Genomic DNA, 17628 nt, shown 5'->3' with positions numbered 1-17628 from the left:
CAAAGTAGGAACTCTAAAGAATAATTATAAACAAAATTATATATGAAGACTCAATATTTGTTGAGAGAAGGAGAAACAAAAAGGAACTTTAGTTTTCATCCCTGATTTGGAGCCATTTCCATTCAATTCAATGAACATGTGGGGCTGAAACCTCTAGGATCTGTGTACTGTGCTGGGGTCACAAAACAGTCCTGCCCTTGAGGAATTTTCAAGCTCAAGAGGAAAACAGACCTCTAAACAAATAATAGTGCTTTGTAAATGAGATAGCAGAGGTACATGTCAAGTGCTGGCGGACTCAGGGGAGTCGTTAATGAAGCTGGGAAGGTGGACAGGTGTGTCACAGAAAGTAATCAAAGGGCAGTGATGTTTTAAGATACCTGTTATTCAGATGAACAAGATGGGCTGGCTCATGCTAGACAAGAAGAGCTGAGTGGACAAAGATGCTGACAGTAAGAAGAGCAGAGAGCTGGAAAATGCCCTGGGGTGAAGCTGGAAAGGTAGACAAGAGCCCATCGCTCCAAGGGCCACAGGAGCCACACTGAAGAGTCTGGACTATTTTCTTTGGATAAGGAGCTCTTCAAGCAGAGGAAGGCTGTGCTTGGGAGAGGTTATGAATCAGTTTTATATATTCTGGGTTTTCAGTGAGGGTAGAATATCTCAGGAGAAATAATGGACTTATTCATTTATATGGTTACTCAGCAAATACTGAAAGATCAGAAAGAGAGTAGAACAATGGGTGAAGAATTTCACAGGGAAACATAGTTAGAAAGTGGGACCCACAAAAGAATGCCCAGAGAAATGGTGGCCAAAAAAGTGAGAGAACCCTAAGAAGACAAAACTTTCCAAGACAGGGGTGGCCCGTGAAGACAGTCTGTGCAGGGACCCTCATGAAAGAACCAGAGGTCAGCAGGCAGGAGCTCATTGAAGTTGGCTTTGAGAAAGCCTTTTGTTATAGTGGCTATTCATTGACTTGTGGAATACATTTTAATAGTTGATAGATTAATATTAAATGTTTTAGGAGACTGACTTTTACACTAAGTTTAGTAACTGACTAGGATTGGCAACACTTACATTAAAAAGCAGTCCTAGCACCAGTTTCCTATTTCTGATCTGTGGAAAGCATCCTGTGAAAGAAGGACATGGAGAGCTTCCCATGGTAACTCCAAGTGACTTTCTTCTGTTATCAAAGCCTATAGACATCCTTTAGGCTTGTCTATAGGCTTTGGCATTGGTATAAAGGCCAAGGCATTTTATTTAGGACTAGTGGCCCAGTGCACGAAATTTGTGCACAGAGGGGAGGTTCCCTCAGCCCAGCCTGCACCCTTTCTAATCAGGGACTCATTATGGGATGCCCAACTGCCAATTTAGGTCCGATCCCTGTGGCAGTCAGACATCCCTCTCCAATATGGCAGCACTGGCTCCTAACCGCTCACCTGCCTGCCTGCCTGATTGCCCCTAACCCCTCTGCCTGCCAGCCTGATTGCCTCTACCTTGTCCCCCTGCCAGCCTGTTCACCCCTAACTTGCTCCCCTGCCAGCCTGATCACCCCTAACCACCTGTGCCTTGGCCCCCAGCCTAAGCTGCAGTCTGGCCTTCCTCTGTGGGAGGCGACCGGGCTGATCAGGTGAAGGCGTCGCCCCCATCACCCCGGTGTTGCTGGCCACTGCAGCTGCGAGTCCTGAACCCAGGGCCTCACAGCCGCCAGGACTTTTGGCTGCCTGAGTCCACGACTGCCTGAGCCCCAGGCCTTGCGGCCACTGTGGCTTGTCCAGACGGACGTCCTGAAGACATCCACCCTAATTAGCATATTACCCTTTTATTAGTATAGATAAAGAGAAGCAACAATTATCTGCTTTGATAAATTCTTTCATCAACTTCTGTCATCCCTTCTGTCATTAACTTAGCCTATGATCTCATCAAAGTAAAAATGTTTTGTTATCTGTACTTCAGTTTAAACTAGAGGGGGCCCATCAGGCTGGGCCAGCGAGGGGGAGGAGCTGAGGGCGGTTGGCCAGCCGGACTAATGATGGGGTATTGGGGGCCGATTGGGGGTGGGGCCAGCTGGGGATGAAGTTAATTGGGGCCCAGATCAGGCTGGTTGGCTGCCTCAGTGTGCATCATAGCCACCGGTTGTTCTGGTAGTTCTGGTTGTTCCACCATTCCAGTCGCTGGGTTTTTATATATATAGATATTTGGAAATTGCAAAAGGAAAAAAAGAAACAGACATTTTTGAAGGTCTGCTATGTGCCCTCGCAGTATAGTATCTCATTTAGTCTTCATAAAAACCCAGTGAAGTAAGTATTCTTGAGTCCTATTTTACAGCTGAAACAGAGCTTCAAAGAAATGGCAACATGCCCATGCTCATACAGCCAATACTGGGCAGAGCTGAAACTTGAACCCAAGACAAGCTGATCTTCCCAGTACACTCAGGCAGTTATGAAAATATGGCTTGTGAAGGATCACTCACACATATGGTGTTCTGAGAACATTAAGTCGCAGCTATTTGCAATTCAGTGTAACATATTATTTACTGATGTGATTTGTATAAATTTGAAATAATTCCAAATAATTTACTCAAACATTGTAAGTAACTTCTATTGGTGTTTTCTTCTAGATGTTATATGTTTTGTGGCATCTTGGTTTCTTAATATGTTAAATGTGCCACCTATAAACAGGAAACACGTGTCAAAATAAATCCATACATTTATAATAGAGCTACTGACCTTTATTTTTTTTAAATTTTTTATTGATTAAGTTATTACATATGTGTTCTTATCCCCACATTACCCCCATGCCCCCCACTCATGCCCTCACCCTCCTGTTGTCTGTGTCCATTGGTTAGGCCTATATGCTTGCATATAAGTCCTTTGGTTGATCTCTCCCCCTTACTCCCACCCTCCCCTACCTTCCCTCTGAGGTTTGATGGTCTGATCAATGTTTCTCTGTCTCTGGATCTGTTTTTGTCCATCAGTTTATGTTGTCCATTATATTCCATAAATTAGTGAGATCATGTGATATTTATCTTTCTCTGACTGGCTTATTTCACTTAGCATAATGCTCTCCAGTTCCATCCATGCTGTTGCAAATGATAAGAACTCCTTCTTTTTTACTGCAGCGTCGTATTCCATTGTGTAGCTGTACCACAGTTTTTTAATCCACTCATCTATTTATGGGTACTTAGGCTGTTTCCAAATCTTAGATATGGTAAATTGTGCTGCTATGAACATAGGGGTACATATATCTTTTCTAATTGGTGTTTCTAGTTTCTTGGGATATATTCCTAGAAGTGGGATCACTGAGTCAAATGGGAGATCAATTTTTAGTTTTTTGAGGAAACTCCATACTGTTCTCCACAGTGGCTGCACCAGTCTGCATTCCCACCAGCAGTGCACGAGGGTTCCTTTTTCTCCACATCCTCGCCAGCACTTGTGGTTTGTTGATTTGTTGATAGCCATTCTGACAGGTGTGAGATGGTACGGCATTGTCGTTTTGATTTGCATTTCTCGGATGACCTTTAACACATAGACAGCCAGATATTTCTTCAGCAAATGAGTTTATTTGGGAACAATAAAGAATTGCAGTTTTGGACATGCAGTCTATGGTGAACCACAAACAAGTCCAGAGAAACAATGGAGGAATGTTCTCTTATGGACTTGGGAGGGGCTGTTGTAAACGAAGAATCCATTGGAGGAAACTGAAAGTTAGAAGTGTAGGAGCTTCTCATTGGCTCAATATGGCAATCTCCTGTTGGCTGAGATGTTATCCTGGTAAGAAGGAATCTTTTCTTCCTCCTGCAGAGTTAGTGATGTGGCCTCACTTCCTGTCAAGATGCTCCTATTAGTGACACAAAGAGTTCTCTGGTCCAGCCTCCTGACTCTTTTTTTTAAATCCTCACCTGAGGATATGTTTGCTTGTTTGTTTGTTTGTTTTTTCAAATTGATTTTAGAAAGAGAGGAAGGAAGAGAAAGAGAGAAATAGAGAAAGAGAGAGACATCTCTCAATTGCCTCCCATACATGCCCTGACTGGGGATCAAACCTGCAACCTAGGTATATGCCCTGATGGGGAATTGAACCCACAACCTTTTGGTATACCAGACAAGGCTCCAATCAACTGAACTACCTAGCCAGGGCCCAATTCCTTTTTAATTTAGGTTTCTGTTCACTAATTTTCACAGAGCTAAAATAACTTTTTACCATCTTGCGTAGTAATGATTTTCCTGGAAAGGAAGGAGATGAAATTCTAGTATTACAACATCAGTTCTAATGCTACATTTCAGTGAAAATCTATTTAAAATGTATAAGTGAAAACTATAAGCAATTAAGAGAAAAAGCAAATTAACTGTCATTGGATTCATATTAGTGTTATTCAGTGTTTCTTACATTGTTCTTCAATGAAACAATGTCTTTAAATGGACCAAGATGTTAAAAATCAAATAATAAAGATCTTAATTTTCAAAACTATGTATTTGATGTATAGATTTTTATAATTTTAAGTTTTTGTAATACATTATTCATATGCCTTTGGTGTCTGTCATGACTTGTTGAATGCTATAATCTAGTAATAGCATATGTGATTGATTTAAAAAAATGGATTACTTTAATAGATTCTTATTTTGTGGTATTACCTAGAGAGTACCCGGACCCCCAGCGCTTGGCCGCTTGAACTAGTTTGAGAAATTAAACCATCAATGAAGTTACTTTAAAATTTTTCATTAAATGTACCATGCAGGACAAGTCAGCCTTATTATTGTAAAATATGGAATGACTTGACTGAGTAATTAATAAAATATTTTGGGTGAAGTTTCCTTATTTGCATTCAGCAAGTATAATAAATGCTTATGAAAAATTAATGTCTTAGCTTCAGCATAAAGGACAGTCTCTTTAGGCCTATTTATACACAAAATGCCAAAATAAACATTAAATAATCATTTGCAAAGTACATTTTTCATTCCCTCTACCCTCCCAAAAAAGAAAACACCAGTATGAAATAATTCTGTGATTCTGTACACTTCATCTCCCAAAGCTGCACAGCACCGGGCTCATCTACGGTGGAAGAATATGATCATTTAAATGCAACAGAGCATCTTTGTGCATGGGCCTCCTCCCTTTCACCAGCAGCACAGAGCTAGAATTCATCTCACCATGGGCTCTGCTTCCTGTAAGTGAAGGAGTTGAATAACCAAGAAGGCAGCTAGAGCTTCCTCCCTTCCTGAGAGTTGAGGGCCAGGTCTTTGCAAATCCTGCCCTTCCTTCCTGAGAGCCTGACTGAAAAGGGCAGTAACAGAGGAATGGAAATGCAAGACAGCCACCCATGCTGACCCTTCATCTCTTTCGAGATGGTCTCAGTGTATTTGCCAAAGAAAATGTGCCCAGAAGATATAATACCAAAAATCGCTTCAGTATAAATTTTTACTTTACTTTTTAAATTTTACTAATTTGGAGGAGTAACTTTGGTTAATACAATTATATAGGTTTCAAGTGTACAATTTTATAATACATCATCTGTATATTGCATTGTGTTCACCACTTAAAGTCAAGTCTCCTTCTATCACCATATATTTGACCCCCTTTATCCTTTTCTAACCACCCCCCCCCCCCCCCCCCGCAACCCTCTGGTAACCACCATATTGTTGTCTGTGTCTGTGACTTTTGTTTGTTTGTCTTATTTGTTCATTTGTTGCTTTCAGTTTTATATCCCACATGTGAAATACTGCCTTTTGTGACAACATGGATGGATCTTGAGGATATCATGCTAAGCAAAATAAGTCAGATGGAAAAAGTCAAGAGGACTTTTTAATGAGTAGACAAAAGCATTATAGCTGAGGTTGGAAGGACACTACTGGTGTTCTCAATGGAGAATGTGGGTTATACCTAAGTGCAGTAGCAGATTTTGTATGCCATACCCATGGAAGTTTAAGAGTCAAATGTAGGTTCATATCACCTTTATGGGTCTGTAGTGAATAAGAAACTTGTAATTATCCCACACAAGTATTTTAAATAAACTTTTTATTTTAAAATTATTTTGGATTTACAGAAAAGTTTCAAAGATAATACAGACAGTGGTTATATAATTCATACCCAGTTTCTCCTATTAACATATTAGCATGGTACATTTGTCACAACCAAGAAACCAACATAAGTAAATTATTATTAACTAGACTCCATGCTTTATTTGTATTTCCTTTGTTTTTCCCTAATATCTCTTTTCTGGTCCAAGATGCCATCTGTGATACAACATTACATTCAGTCATCATGATTCCTTAAGTCTCATCCAGACTTATACAAGTATTTTTTAATTATTGAAATATAACAGTAAATGCTTTCAGATTTTATTACATATGCAATAATTAAGACTCAATCCATGGTCAGGGACTCTATTCAGATCCCCTTTTCCCTGTGGGAGGAACCCCTTCATTTCCCAACTGGAAACATTTTAGATGATGGAAATTTCTTGTCCTGGGGTATTTTTAAATACAACTGGTAAATTACTCCCTCCACACACTATGATTTGTTTCCTTCAAAAATGTACTGCTATTCTACCCACAGGAACAATAGGAAAATATGTGGCTATGGAGGAAAAGGGGCTCTTTTTTAATAATTAGATTTTTTTTAAATTTAAAAACACAGCTAAGGGTGACTAAATTCATAAGGCAGGCTGAATGCAATAACTTATTTATTTTTAAATTATATTAACCCATAATCAAAGATCATGGACAATTTTGTGTAGGTACATATAACCATAATTATAAGAGATAGAACATGAAATAAGGCTGTCAAGATAGAGAATTTAAGGGGTACAGTAATAATTTTGTTCAATCTTAGAGATTCTTTTAAAGGTAACAGTGGAAAGTCCTATTGACATGAAGCATGTCAGCTCCCATCATGCTGGTTTCCTGCTTTATAAATGGAAGTTAAACCTAGCCTGCTTAGCTCCAGAAATATTTTAAGTCAACTAAGGTTTTCTATCTCTTCTGCCACCTCCACTGCCATGCCTGGAACTGTTGCAGTGACCTCATTCTATTAAGCATGTGTGTGTATATTCTCCTAACTGCCTTTATTAACACATCCCTTTCGTCCAGCCTACACATTACTACTAGATTAACCTCTACAAACACCATTTTTATGGATGGATTTCCCATTGAAAAAATATGTAGGGACCTCCCATTTTCTAAAGAAGAAAATTGAAATTTTTCAAACTGGTATTAAATACCTTCTATAATTTTGGTTCAACTTAAAATTTTCAACATTTTTTCCCTCCACTCAGGTATACCACAGTTCCTTCACCAGACAGATTCTTTCAGTTCACTAAAAATTTTCATTAAATTCATTATTATAATTATTATCAACAAATAATTATTTTGCAACTTCATTACCAGGAGCTTTCCTGCCTTGTGTCTGCTTAGTTTCTTTCTTGACTTTCATCTCAAATTTCTACCCTTTCTAAAAGAGGCCCCGGTAAAATCCTACCTTTATTTCTCCTACGTCCCAACTGCCCTCTCCCTCTAGTGATGTGTCCCTCCTGAGAACTCCTGGTCTCAGTGTGCACTATTGATATGCTGGTGTGTTTACTCTTGGTCCTGTTTTCTGTATGTGTATACTGATATAGTATACTATACCAAATTGAGATCACATCAATTAAATTATTTTCCATTCTTTTTTCACTTAATATATCATGAACATTTTTATGTCAATAAATACTTTTGGAATGTGATTTTCATGGCTTCATAGATAATCTATCAAATTCCACATTGTATTAAGACATTTACATACAGTTGGACATATGGGTTGTCTCCTTTTTTTAAAGATATTTTTATTGATTTCAGAGAGAAAGGGAGAAGGAGAGAGAGATAGAAACATCAACAATGAGAAAGAATCATTGATTGGCCGCCTCCTGCACACCCCCTACTGGGGATTGAGCCCATAACCCAGCATGTACCCTTGACTGGAATCAAACCTGGGACCCTTCAGTCTGCAGGCTGACACTCTATGCACTGAGCCAAATCAGCTAGGGCCTTTTTTTTTTCTTTAATAAGTAATGCTACCTGAACATTCTTACTCATCTCACATTATGTCCTTGAGATAAATTCCTAAGAGTGGGCTTATTGAGGTTAGTTTTTACTAGGTTCTTGATAATTATTTCCAAATTATCTTCCAGATACATTTTGCCAATTATTTTTTTCAATCAGCATTGTATAACATATCCATTTTATCTACTGCCTCATCAGCACTAGAGTTTATAATTTGCTTATACTCTCTGTTAATTAGGTCATTAAAACTTACCTTATTACAGTTTTACATTTACTTGTTATAAGGCCTTTATCAGATATGTTTGGAAAATATTTTCTCCCCATCTGTGACCTGTCTTTTGATCACTTTCTTAACAATACCTTTCTAAAAGTAGAAGCTTTTAAGTTTGAGACTGCCAATATAGCAGATTCCATGGACTATGCTTTTGGTATCATACCAAAGAAATCCCTGCCTAACCGAAAGTCACAAAGACTTTCTCCTATGTTTTTTTTCAGAAGATTTAGAGTTTTAAGTTTTATACTTGGGTCTATGATCCACTTTAAGTTAATTTTTGTATATAATATGAGATATAGATAGAGGTTCATTTTTTGTGATAATTAATAAAAGATCAGGGCTCTTAATTGATAGTGTGTTGTTTAAAGAAGAGGAGAGCCTTAGATGGTTGGAAGGATTAATTTCCTCGTGGCTGTAGAGCTCATGGTGGCTTTCTTCTTCAAGGCCCTCAGGAGAGTGGAGAGCAACTCTGCTTAGAGGTTTCTATATAAATTGTAATCACAGAGACTGCAAGATAGTGTGAGAGGGAGAGAACGAAAGGAGAACATGTGGACGTACAGGGAGTGTATATTTGTGGGAGAGGGACAGCTATACTCCAAGGGACTGTTGGGGACTGCCGGACCGGGCTCCCCTGACCAAGTAGCCTTCACTGCTGCTGAAATCTCTCCCTGAGCAACCAGCTCTGCCGCGGAGACTGTGCCATCTTGAAGGGGAGAGTGGCTGTTATTGGAAACCTATACATCCCGGGAATCTACAACAACACCACGCAGGGAATAGCTGCAAACCCAGGAACACTGGATCTCTAGCAGCGCGAATAAGCAGACTTGGAGGAGCTCTCCACCTTCTCAAGGAAAGGTCAGATTTCACCTAGGAAAAGGTGAGGTCTACAATCCAGGCAGGAGAGAGAAATGTGCAAAGAGATCTAGAGGTGCGGGGAAGTGTGCACCCCACAAAACCCGTGACCGTTGGGGCTAGCGTGACCCGCGAATGTGGAAGGGGATCCGCAGGGCTGCTGGCAAAAGGGAACTCTAAAAATCGACCCATAGCGGGACTGGGCACAAAAAAGCACCCTGAAATTTTACCAGTAAACCGACTGCTTAGTGCCAGGGGAAAAAAGCGCGCAGTCCCAGAGGGTAAAAGTCACGAGTTCGCGCACTTACTCTGGCTCTTATTTTTCTTTTTAAATCCTTGCTTTTGATTACTAAGCCCAGTACATAGGATCACCCAATTGGGGACACTCTAAGAGACTGCAGGAGAAAGTTGTTTCTGTGGAACCTGGGGATCTGAGCGGGGAGTAACTATCAGAGAACCAGCTCAGGGGCAGTCCATTCTCCCAAACCAGTATTAAGTGCGACAGGGAAAACAAAAACTAAATACTGGTTAGAGAGGACTTATATAGCCACAGAGGTCAATCCAGAAACACTGCCACCCAGGGGTTGAATCACAAATTGACCCTTGTGTAAACACAAATAAAGGCAGTCTGGGAAAGAAAGAAATAGGCCTGCTTGAAAATCAGGACTGTGGCTTACAATACAGAGGAGCAGTGGAACGCAGGGAACTTCATACTGTCCTGACTACCTACAGAAAACAGGCGTGACAAACAACAGTAGAGGAAGTGAATGACTTTCCCTACTCTGCATTCTTATTTTTTCATCTTTTACTTAAGAAACTAATTTTTCCTTTTTTCCTCATTTGATTTTACCTTTTTAATTATTATATTTTTATTTTTAATCAGTATTACTACTACTATTTTACCTTTTTTTTTTTAAAAAAAAGTACATTTTATTTTCTCTTTATTTTATTTTGGAATTAGTGTTCTACATTCTATTTTCATTTTTCCTTTAGCATCATTTTGCTCTAGCTCATCTTTGCCTTTATGCCAACACTCTTACTCACTTTTCCCATTTTGTTGTTCTGTTTCTCTCACCCTAGTCCTGCTTTAGATTTTACCTATTCCTTCTTTTTACCCCCTGTTAAAAAAATCACCCTATTTACATATCTAATTTCCAATCCCCTGCTCTAAGTCCATACACACCTCTCTCTTCTCTTTCTTCACTATCTAAATTTTTTTTCTTTTTTCTCTCTTACCTTTTTTTTTTTTTTTGCTGTTGTTGTCATTGTGTTCTTGTTTTCTTTTTTTTTGTTTTTGTTATAGGTTTTTGTGTTTTATTTTGTTTTGTTTTGCTTGCTTTCTCTCTGTCCTATTGTTGTTTGTTCGATTGTTGACTAGATTGGGGTTTTTTAATGCTTGTTTGTGAGATTGTTTCTCTTTTTGTTTTTGTTTCCATTCATTTTTTTTCGTCTGTTTTTCCTCTCCTCCCTTGTTATTAGTTGTTGTTTGTAGTTTGCATTCATCTCTGGGTGTTTGTTGTTTACATTATTGGTGGCTCTATTGGAGTATTCTCCCCATATAAATAGTTCCCTCCCCCCTTCTTTTTTACTTGCTTTCTTTTCTCTCTTGCTTTTTTTCCTTTTCTCAATATAATTTTGGCAATTCTTTTTTTTTTCTTATCCATAATTCTCTTTTCTCTGGTGGTCACTTTTATTTGGGGTTATTAGTATCGTGAATACATTTGTGTTCAGTGCCTTGTGTGTTGTGCCTTGTTATGTTGTATTTAGTGCCTTTAAATCAATGTAGGAGAGAGAGAGATACATAACCAGAAACCTGGAGAAGAGAGATCATGGGGAGACATAGAAACAGCCCACATATGAAAGAAAAGGAGGCATCACCAGAAAAGGAAATAAATGACATAGAGGCAAAAAATATGTCAGAGAAGAATTCAGAGAAATGGTCATAAGGTGGCTGAAAAGAATGGAAGACAAATTCAACAATATGTGTAAGAACCAAGAGGAAATGAGGAAGAACCAAGAAGAAATGAAAAATGACATTGCTGCTATAAGTAACTCAATAGAAAGCATCAACAGTAGACTAAAAGAAGCAGAGGACCACATCAGTGAGCTAGAAAACAAGGTAGGAAAAAATACCCAAGCAGAGCAGCATCTAGAAAAAATAAATAAAAAACAGGAGGAGAGCCTAAGGCAGTGATGGTGAACCTTTTGAGCTCGGCGTGTCAGCATTTTGAAAAACCCTAACTTAACTCTGGTGCCATGTCACATATAGAAATTTTTTGATATTTGCAACCATAGTAAAACAAAGATTTATATTTTTGATATTTATTTTATATATTTAAATGCCATTTAACAAAGAAAAATCAAACAAAAAAATGAGTTCGCGTGTCACCTCTGACACGCGTGTCATAGGTTCGCCATCACTGGCCTAAGGGAACTTTAGGACAACACAAAACGAAACAACGTCCGAATAATAGGGGTGCCAGAAGGAGAGGAAACTGAACAAGGAATAGAAAAACTGTTTGAAGAAATAATGACAGAAAACTTCCCTGGTATTGGGAAGAAAAAACTACACAAGTCCAAGAAGCTCACAGAGTCCCAAACAAAATGAACCCCAAAAGACCAGCGCCAAGGCACATTATAAATAAATTGGCAAACACCAACGACAAAGTAAGAATCTTAAAAGCAACCAGAGAGAGACAGAAAGTTACCTACAAAGGATCCCCCATCAGACTAGCAACTGATTTCTCAACAGAAACATGTCAGGCCAGGAGGGAATGGAATGAAATATACAAAGTCATGCAAAGGAAGGGTCTGAATCCAAGAATACTGTAACTAGCAAGTCTATCAATCAAAATTGAGGTTGAAATCAGAAGCTTCACAGACAAAAAAGGACTAAGGAAGTTTATTGCCACCAAACCAGCAATGCAAGAAATGCTAAAGGGTCTGCTATAAAAAGAAGAAATAGGAAGCAAAGAAGGAACACAGGCGTGAAGAACAAAAATGGCAACAAAAAAGTACCTATCAATAATAACTTTAAATGTAAATTGATTAAATGCCCCAATCAAAAGACATAGGGTAGCTGAGTGGATAAGAAAACATGACAGACATATCTGCTGTCTACAGGAAACCCACCTCAGAAAAAAGGACTCATACAGACTGATGGTGAAGGGATGGAAAAAGGTTTTTCAGACGAATGGAAATGAAAAAAAGGCTGGGGTAACAATACTTATATCTGACAAATTAGATCTCAAAGTGAAGGACATAACAAGAGATAAGGAAGGCCACTTCATAATAATAAAGGGAGCAATCCAACAAGAAGAAATGACTCTGGTAAACATATATGCACCCAATACAGGAGCACCCAAATACATAAAAAAAAACTTTGTTGTGACTGTGTCTTGGAGTTATTTGTGAAATAAAAAGTTTCTCAGTAATTGACAGTGCCACCAAAGCATTTAATCCAGCAATTTGCAACCAGTGTGCTATAAGAATTTTTAAAACATACAATACCTGACTATTTGGTCAGGGGCACTGACCTTTTTTCCCTTAGATTGTCAAATAAAAAAATAACAATAGCCAACACAACAATAGCCATCTGATGTGAATGAATCAAAAGTATACCTATTTTTTTGTCAGATTGGCAAAAAAAATATTTTTGGTTGTGCTGGAGAATTTTAATAATTAGTTTATGTGTGCCCTGAGATGAAAAAGTTTGAAAATCGCTGCTTTAATCACCTGCTTTTCTCTATAGGTCATCAGCTCAATGAGCTCTCTTTCTGAGTACTGCCTGCCTTCCATTCTGCGCACATTGTTTGACTGGTATAAAAGGCAAAATGACATTGAGGATGAATCACACGAATACAGACCAAGAACAAGCAATAAATCAAAAAGGTACATTTCTTTTGCATAAGGATTTTGAGAATTATGGTTTCTTTTTATTTATTTTTCTTTTCTTTTTTCTTCTTCCCTCCCTCCTTTCCTTCCTGCTTTCTTTCATTTTGTTTAAGAAATGTAAATCAAAATGAGAGTTAAGAGGCATCTAGGTATTCCTGCCTCTTCGCACAGATACCTAGCAGGTGCAGGAGCTCCTTATTTGGCAGATGGCACATTTGGAAAACTAGTCACTGGCAGCTGTCATAGGTTGAAAATTCATACAGGGCCTTATTTCAACATTGGTGGGGCAAGGTGTAAGGGGCCAAGGTTACCCTCATACCTTTTCTGTGCCCCTCGCTTCCAGTCTACACCTGAAAGCAGAAGGGCTGCTGCTTGCCCTGCACGACACTGCCTGGATGTTTTAGTTCTTCTCAGTAACCTTGAATGTCCAGTGTACTGTGAAAAGATGCTGGGTTGGACATTAGCCATAGTCGTGGAGCTGCCACTAATTAGCCATGTGACTTTGGGCAACTAACCACCTCTCTGTACCTCAGCCTCTTCATGAACAAAGTGGGGAAGTCAGATTATAGCATCTCTAACTTCTGTTCCAGCAAAGAATTTTGTTTATTTGTTATGTGCATTTGGAAAGTAGAACTTGCTGCTGCATGAGCACTTTGGCAGCCACAAAACTTGAAATTCTCATACTGTCCAATGAATATACGTTTCTCCAAATTTTAGGTAAATAAATGTAATTTCATATGTTTTAAATCAACCTCCTTTAATACATTTATCTTTTTTTATTCTTTATTGATTAAAGTATGACATATGTCTCCTTTTACCCCCATTGACCTCTCCCTGGCCACTCCCACCCCCCACCCCACCCCCAGCACATGCCCTCACCCCTCTACTGTCTGTGTCCATTGGTTATGCTTATATGCATGTATACAAGTCCTTTGGTTGATCTTTTACCCCACCCACCCCCACCCTTTCCTGCCTTCCCTCTGAGGTTTGACAGTCTGTTCGATGTTTCTCTGTCTCTGGATCTATTTCTGTTCATCAGTTTTTGTTCATTATATTCCACAAATGAGTGAAAACATGTGATATTTATCTTTCTCCAACTGGCTTATTTCACTTATTAATGCTCTCTATGTCCATCCATGCTGTTGAAAATGGTAAGATTTCCTTCTTTTTCACAGCAGCATAGTATTCCATTGTGTAGATGAACCACAGGTTTTTAATCCACTCATCTGCTGATGGGCACTTAGGCTTTTCCAAATCTTAGCTATTGTAAATTGTGCTCCTACGTACATAGGGGTGCATATATCCTTTCAGATTGGTGTTTCTGATTTTTTGGAATACATTCCTAGAAGTGGGATTACTGGGTCAAATGGGAATTCCATTTTTAATTTTAAGAAAACTTCATACTGTTTTCCACAGTGACTGTACCAGTCTGCATTCCCACCAGCAGTGCAAGAGGGTTCCTTTTTCTCCGCATGCTCTCCAGCACTTGTCATTTGTTGATTTGTTGATGATAGCCATTCTGACAGGTGTGAGATGCTACCTCATTATTGTTTTGATTTGCATCTCTAGGTGATCAGTGACTTTGAGCATGTTTTCATATAATACATTTATCTTTTTTTAAAAAGATTATTTGAAAAGAAACGAGATTTCTACATGAATTGGTTATGCATGTTTTTATGTATTTAAAGACAGTAAACTGAAATCACTCAGAAAATCAGATATTAATTACTACTTATAAGTAATTTGTCCCTTTCATTTTTCTTGACATTCCTAGTATTCTTTAAATATAGACATCTCTTGAAATAGGAGACTTCAATTTTACCAAATTAAAATTCATCCAAACTTGTAATTTCATTTTATAATGTATGTGACTTTATGCAATATTCAATCATTTATTTATCATTTTGTTTTGGGGAGAAAATTTTTTAGTTAAAGAGGGAATTTTTATTGAAATATAATTCACAAACAGTAAAATTTACCCATTTCAAGTGTATAATTCTGTGTTTTTGGTACATCCATGAGGTCATGCAACCATCACCACTGTCTAATTCCAGAACATTTTCACTGTCCCATAAAGGAACTCCATACCAATTAGCAATCTCTCTTCATAAATACTTTTTTAATGTATCAAATTTTACAGGTAGAAATTCAATTCTTGTGTCTGAAAATTGAGACTGTGTGGTTATTAAATTAATGGAATCATTTTATTATATTTCTCACATTACCTGTTAGATTATGAAGAGACATTATTAAAACTTTCCTGGAGGTAGGAAGTGGGATGATTTTGTTGAGTTGACTTAAGTGAGTTTTAGTTTTATTCCTTGGTTTTGTCAGAATTTAGTTACTAAAACTAGATTTTTCATTAATTGATTGCTTTATAGATTGAAAATAATAGTCTTTTTTTTATCATGTTACTGATTATTTTCAGGAGATCAAAGTAATTGCAGGGATCACAAACAGAATCAGGACAGCAAAATTCAACTCAGTAGCATTTGAAAGTTTAAACAAGAGAGTGTGTGTGTGTGTTTGGGAGAAAGCCAACAGAATCAGGGTCTCCAAAGCATAATGTAGCCAATAATGTGAGTTTCTGTTACTAAAAAAAAAAAAAAAAAAAAAAAGAGGAGCTTTCAGGAGAAGCATGAACAACTGAAAACAGTCAAATGTGACAAGTGTGTATTTGGGTTATGTTTTCTAGGATTAGTATAATATCAACATTTTGACTGCCAAATAAATTTGTCAAATGCCTCTGGCTCCTGGAAGTTAGACCTCAAAGAAGCAATAAAGTTGAATTCATTATTGGAAAAGTATATGTCTTACTTTTATTTGAAAGCATCATGGGCTTAATAAATAAGACAGACTTAAGACTTTAAAAAATATTTTTCTACCAAGAACTGCTACTTTCTCAAGGTCTTCTGGCCCCTTTTGAAGACCCTGATGAGCCATCCAACACAAACATTTTCTCTCTACTGCTGCTGGCCATCTTTGGGAGTTCTCCTTCCATTTGGTCATTAAGCTTCTTGTTCCCATATTCCATGATATAATCTCTAGGTTAAATGTGTGAATGCCCTCTTTTTAAATGTATTTCCACATATTTTCTTCTTTCCCAACTGGCAGTAGCACTTTCTTCTTCTGGTGGGTCTTGAAGGGCTTCCGATAGATGGTTCTGTTCAGTTCACTTCTCCTTCTGGCAGGACTGTTCATAAATGATCCTGAATGAAGGAGTTCTGACCCTGTCACTACATTTCCCCTTGAAAGTCAAGGCTGCAGCTTCCCTTGTTAACCCATCCTGTCATCCACCAGCCTTAATTTGACTTGTTGATGGTTACAGAGCTCCTCCAGAAGTTATTTTTTATAGCTTAAGTATCATCTTCCTTTCTGCTCATTTCCTCTGGACTAAAGACAAAAAATTTTCATATTTAAAATATTCTTGACTTGTTTTGAAAATATTTGCCTGAAAAGTCCAAATTCTGCCATTCTTTCTCAATGCTTTATTTAATATTAGAGGCCCGGTGCACGGATTGGTGCACATTGAAAGGAAATTAATTAGAAGGTGGCCAGTGGGGTGGGACTGGGCAAGAGGAGCCAGACACGCCCTGGAGCCAACCTCCTGCAGTGCCTCCCTGGCCTGCCACACCTGGGGCGGCGCCAGGGCTCGAAGGGTGTCTGCAGAGTGAGCGGGGTCTTTCTGGCAGGTGGGGTCCCTCAGCCTGGCCTGCAGGGATCAGGCTGAAACCGGCAGTCCGACATCCCCCAAGAGGTCCAGAGTGCGAGGGGGCACTCTGCAAAGTTGCTGTTGCTCGGCAGCTCCTGTGTTGAGCATCTGCCCCCTGGTGGTCAGTGTGCATCATACCTACCAGCCGGTCGCTTAGCTTTTTATATATATAGATACAAGTATTGAGCAGTTGTGTGTTCGAGAGAGTAAACTGCTTTATCTTATTTAGCACTCAAGTAAACCTTTATATAATTGCTATTATTATTTCCATTCATAGATAGGGACATTACTGATAAGTAGAAGAGGCATAATTTTAACTCAGGACTGGTTCATACCAAAGCCAATGCTCTTAGCCACTATTCTTGCTTCTCTGCCGGGAAACTCAGCAATCATTTCATTTTTCTTTCTTTGTTCAATCGAAATTAGCCCTCAGTCAGTATGTTAAATAAGCATAAGATATTGGAGGGACTTACATTTCCATCCTCCTGGCAGTGCTAATTTTGCTCCCCAATTTTTGAATGAGTTCAAATGACTCCACTTTGCCTCTTTTACCTCTTCTTCCATCTGTTTTTTCAGTCTCTCTCTTCCAATACCCTCTCACTTCTTCTTTCCTCTTTTCATAAATATCAAGGGACAAAGGTCAAGAAGAATGGGACAGGGCAAAAAAAATAAATGCTGATCTTTTCTTCACCCCTATAGTTCTGTTCCAATTGCTAATCATGTTATGTCCTTACATTATTTAGCTCCTTTCACAAGATACTTCACTGTACACCTCTACTATGGTAACTCTGTCTTGTGTTTGTATCCACTTTACAGATGATAAAATTCCTGGGTTGAAACATACCTTAGAAAAGCTGACAAGATGGGGT

At 38.5% G+C, this 17628-nt stretch overlaps 1 protein-coding gene across 8 annotated transcripts in view; it reads left to right on the top strand.

The window, feature by feature from the left end:
- Nucleotides 1–17628, top strand: part of FRY (FRY microtubule binding protein) — a 559746-nt gene that overhangs the window by 265579 nt on the left and 276539 nt on the right. For 7 of the 8 annotated variants that reach the window (XM_070409378.1, XM_070409376.1, XM_070409374.1 and 4 more), the window contains one exon: nt 12905–13044. The exons of the other annotated variant lie outside the window; for it this stretch is intronic. In XM_070409378.1, the coding sequence (XP_070265479.1) occupies nt 12905–13044 (140 nt within the window). The remainder of the gene's footprint in view (nt 1–12904; nt 13045–17628) is intronic. 8 annotated transcript variants of the gene reach the window in all.

This window comes from Myotis yumanensis, unplaced genomic scaffold (genome assembly GCF_028538775.1).
Source record: "Myotis yumanensis isolate MYYU_CA2020_CCGP unplaced genomic scaffold, mMyoYum1.0.hap1 SCAF_3, whole genome shotgun sequence".
Taxonomy (NCBI): domain Eukaryota; kingdom Metazoa; phylum Chordata; class Mammalia; order Chiroptera; family Vespertilionidae; genus Myotis; species Myotis yumanensis.
Note: the sequence above shows the minus strand (reverse complement) of the source record. Positions and strands in the feature narration are given on the sequence as shown.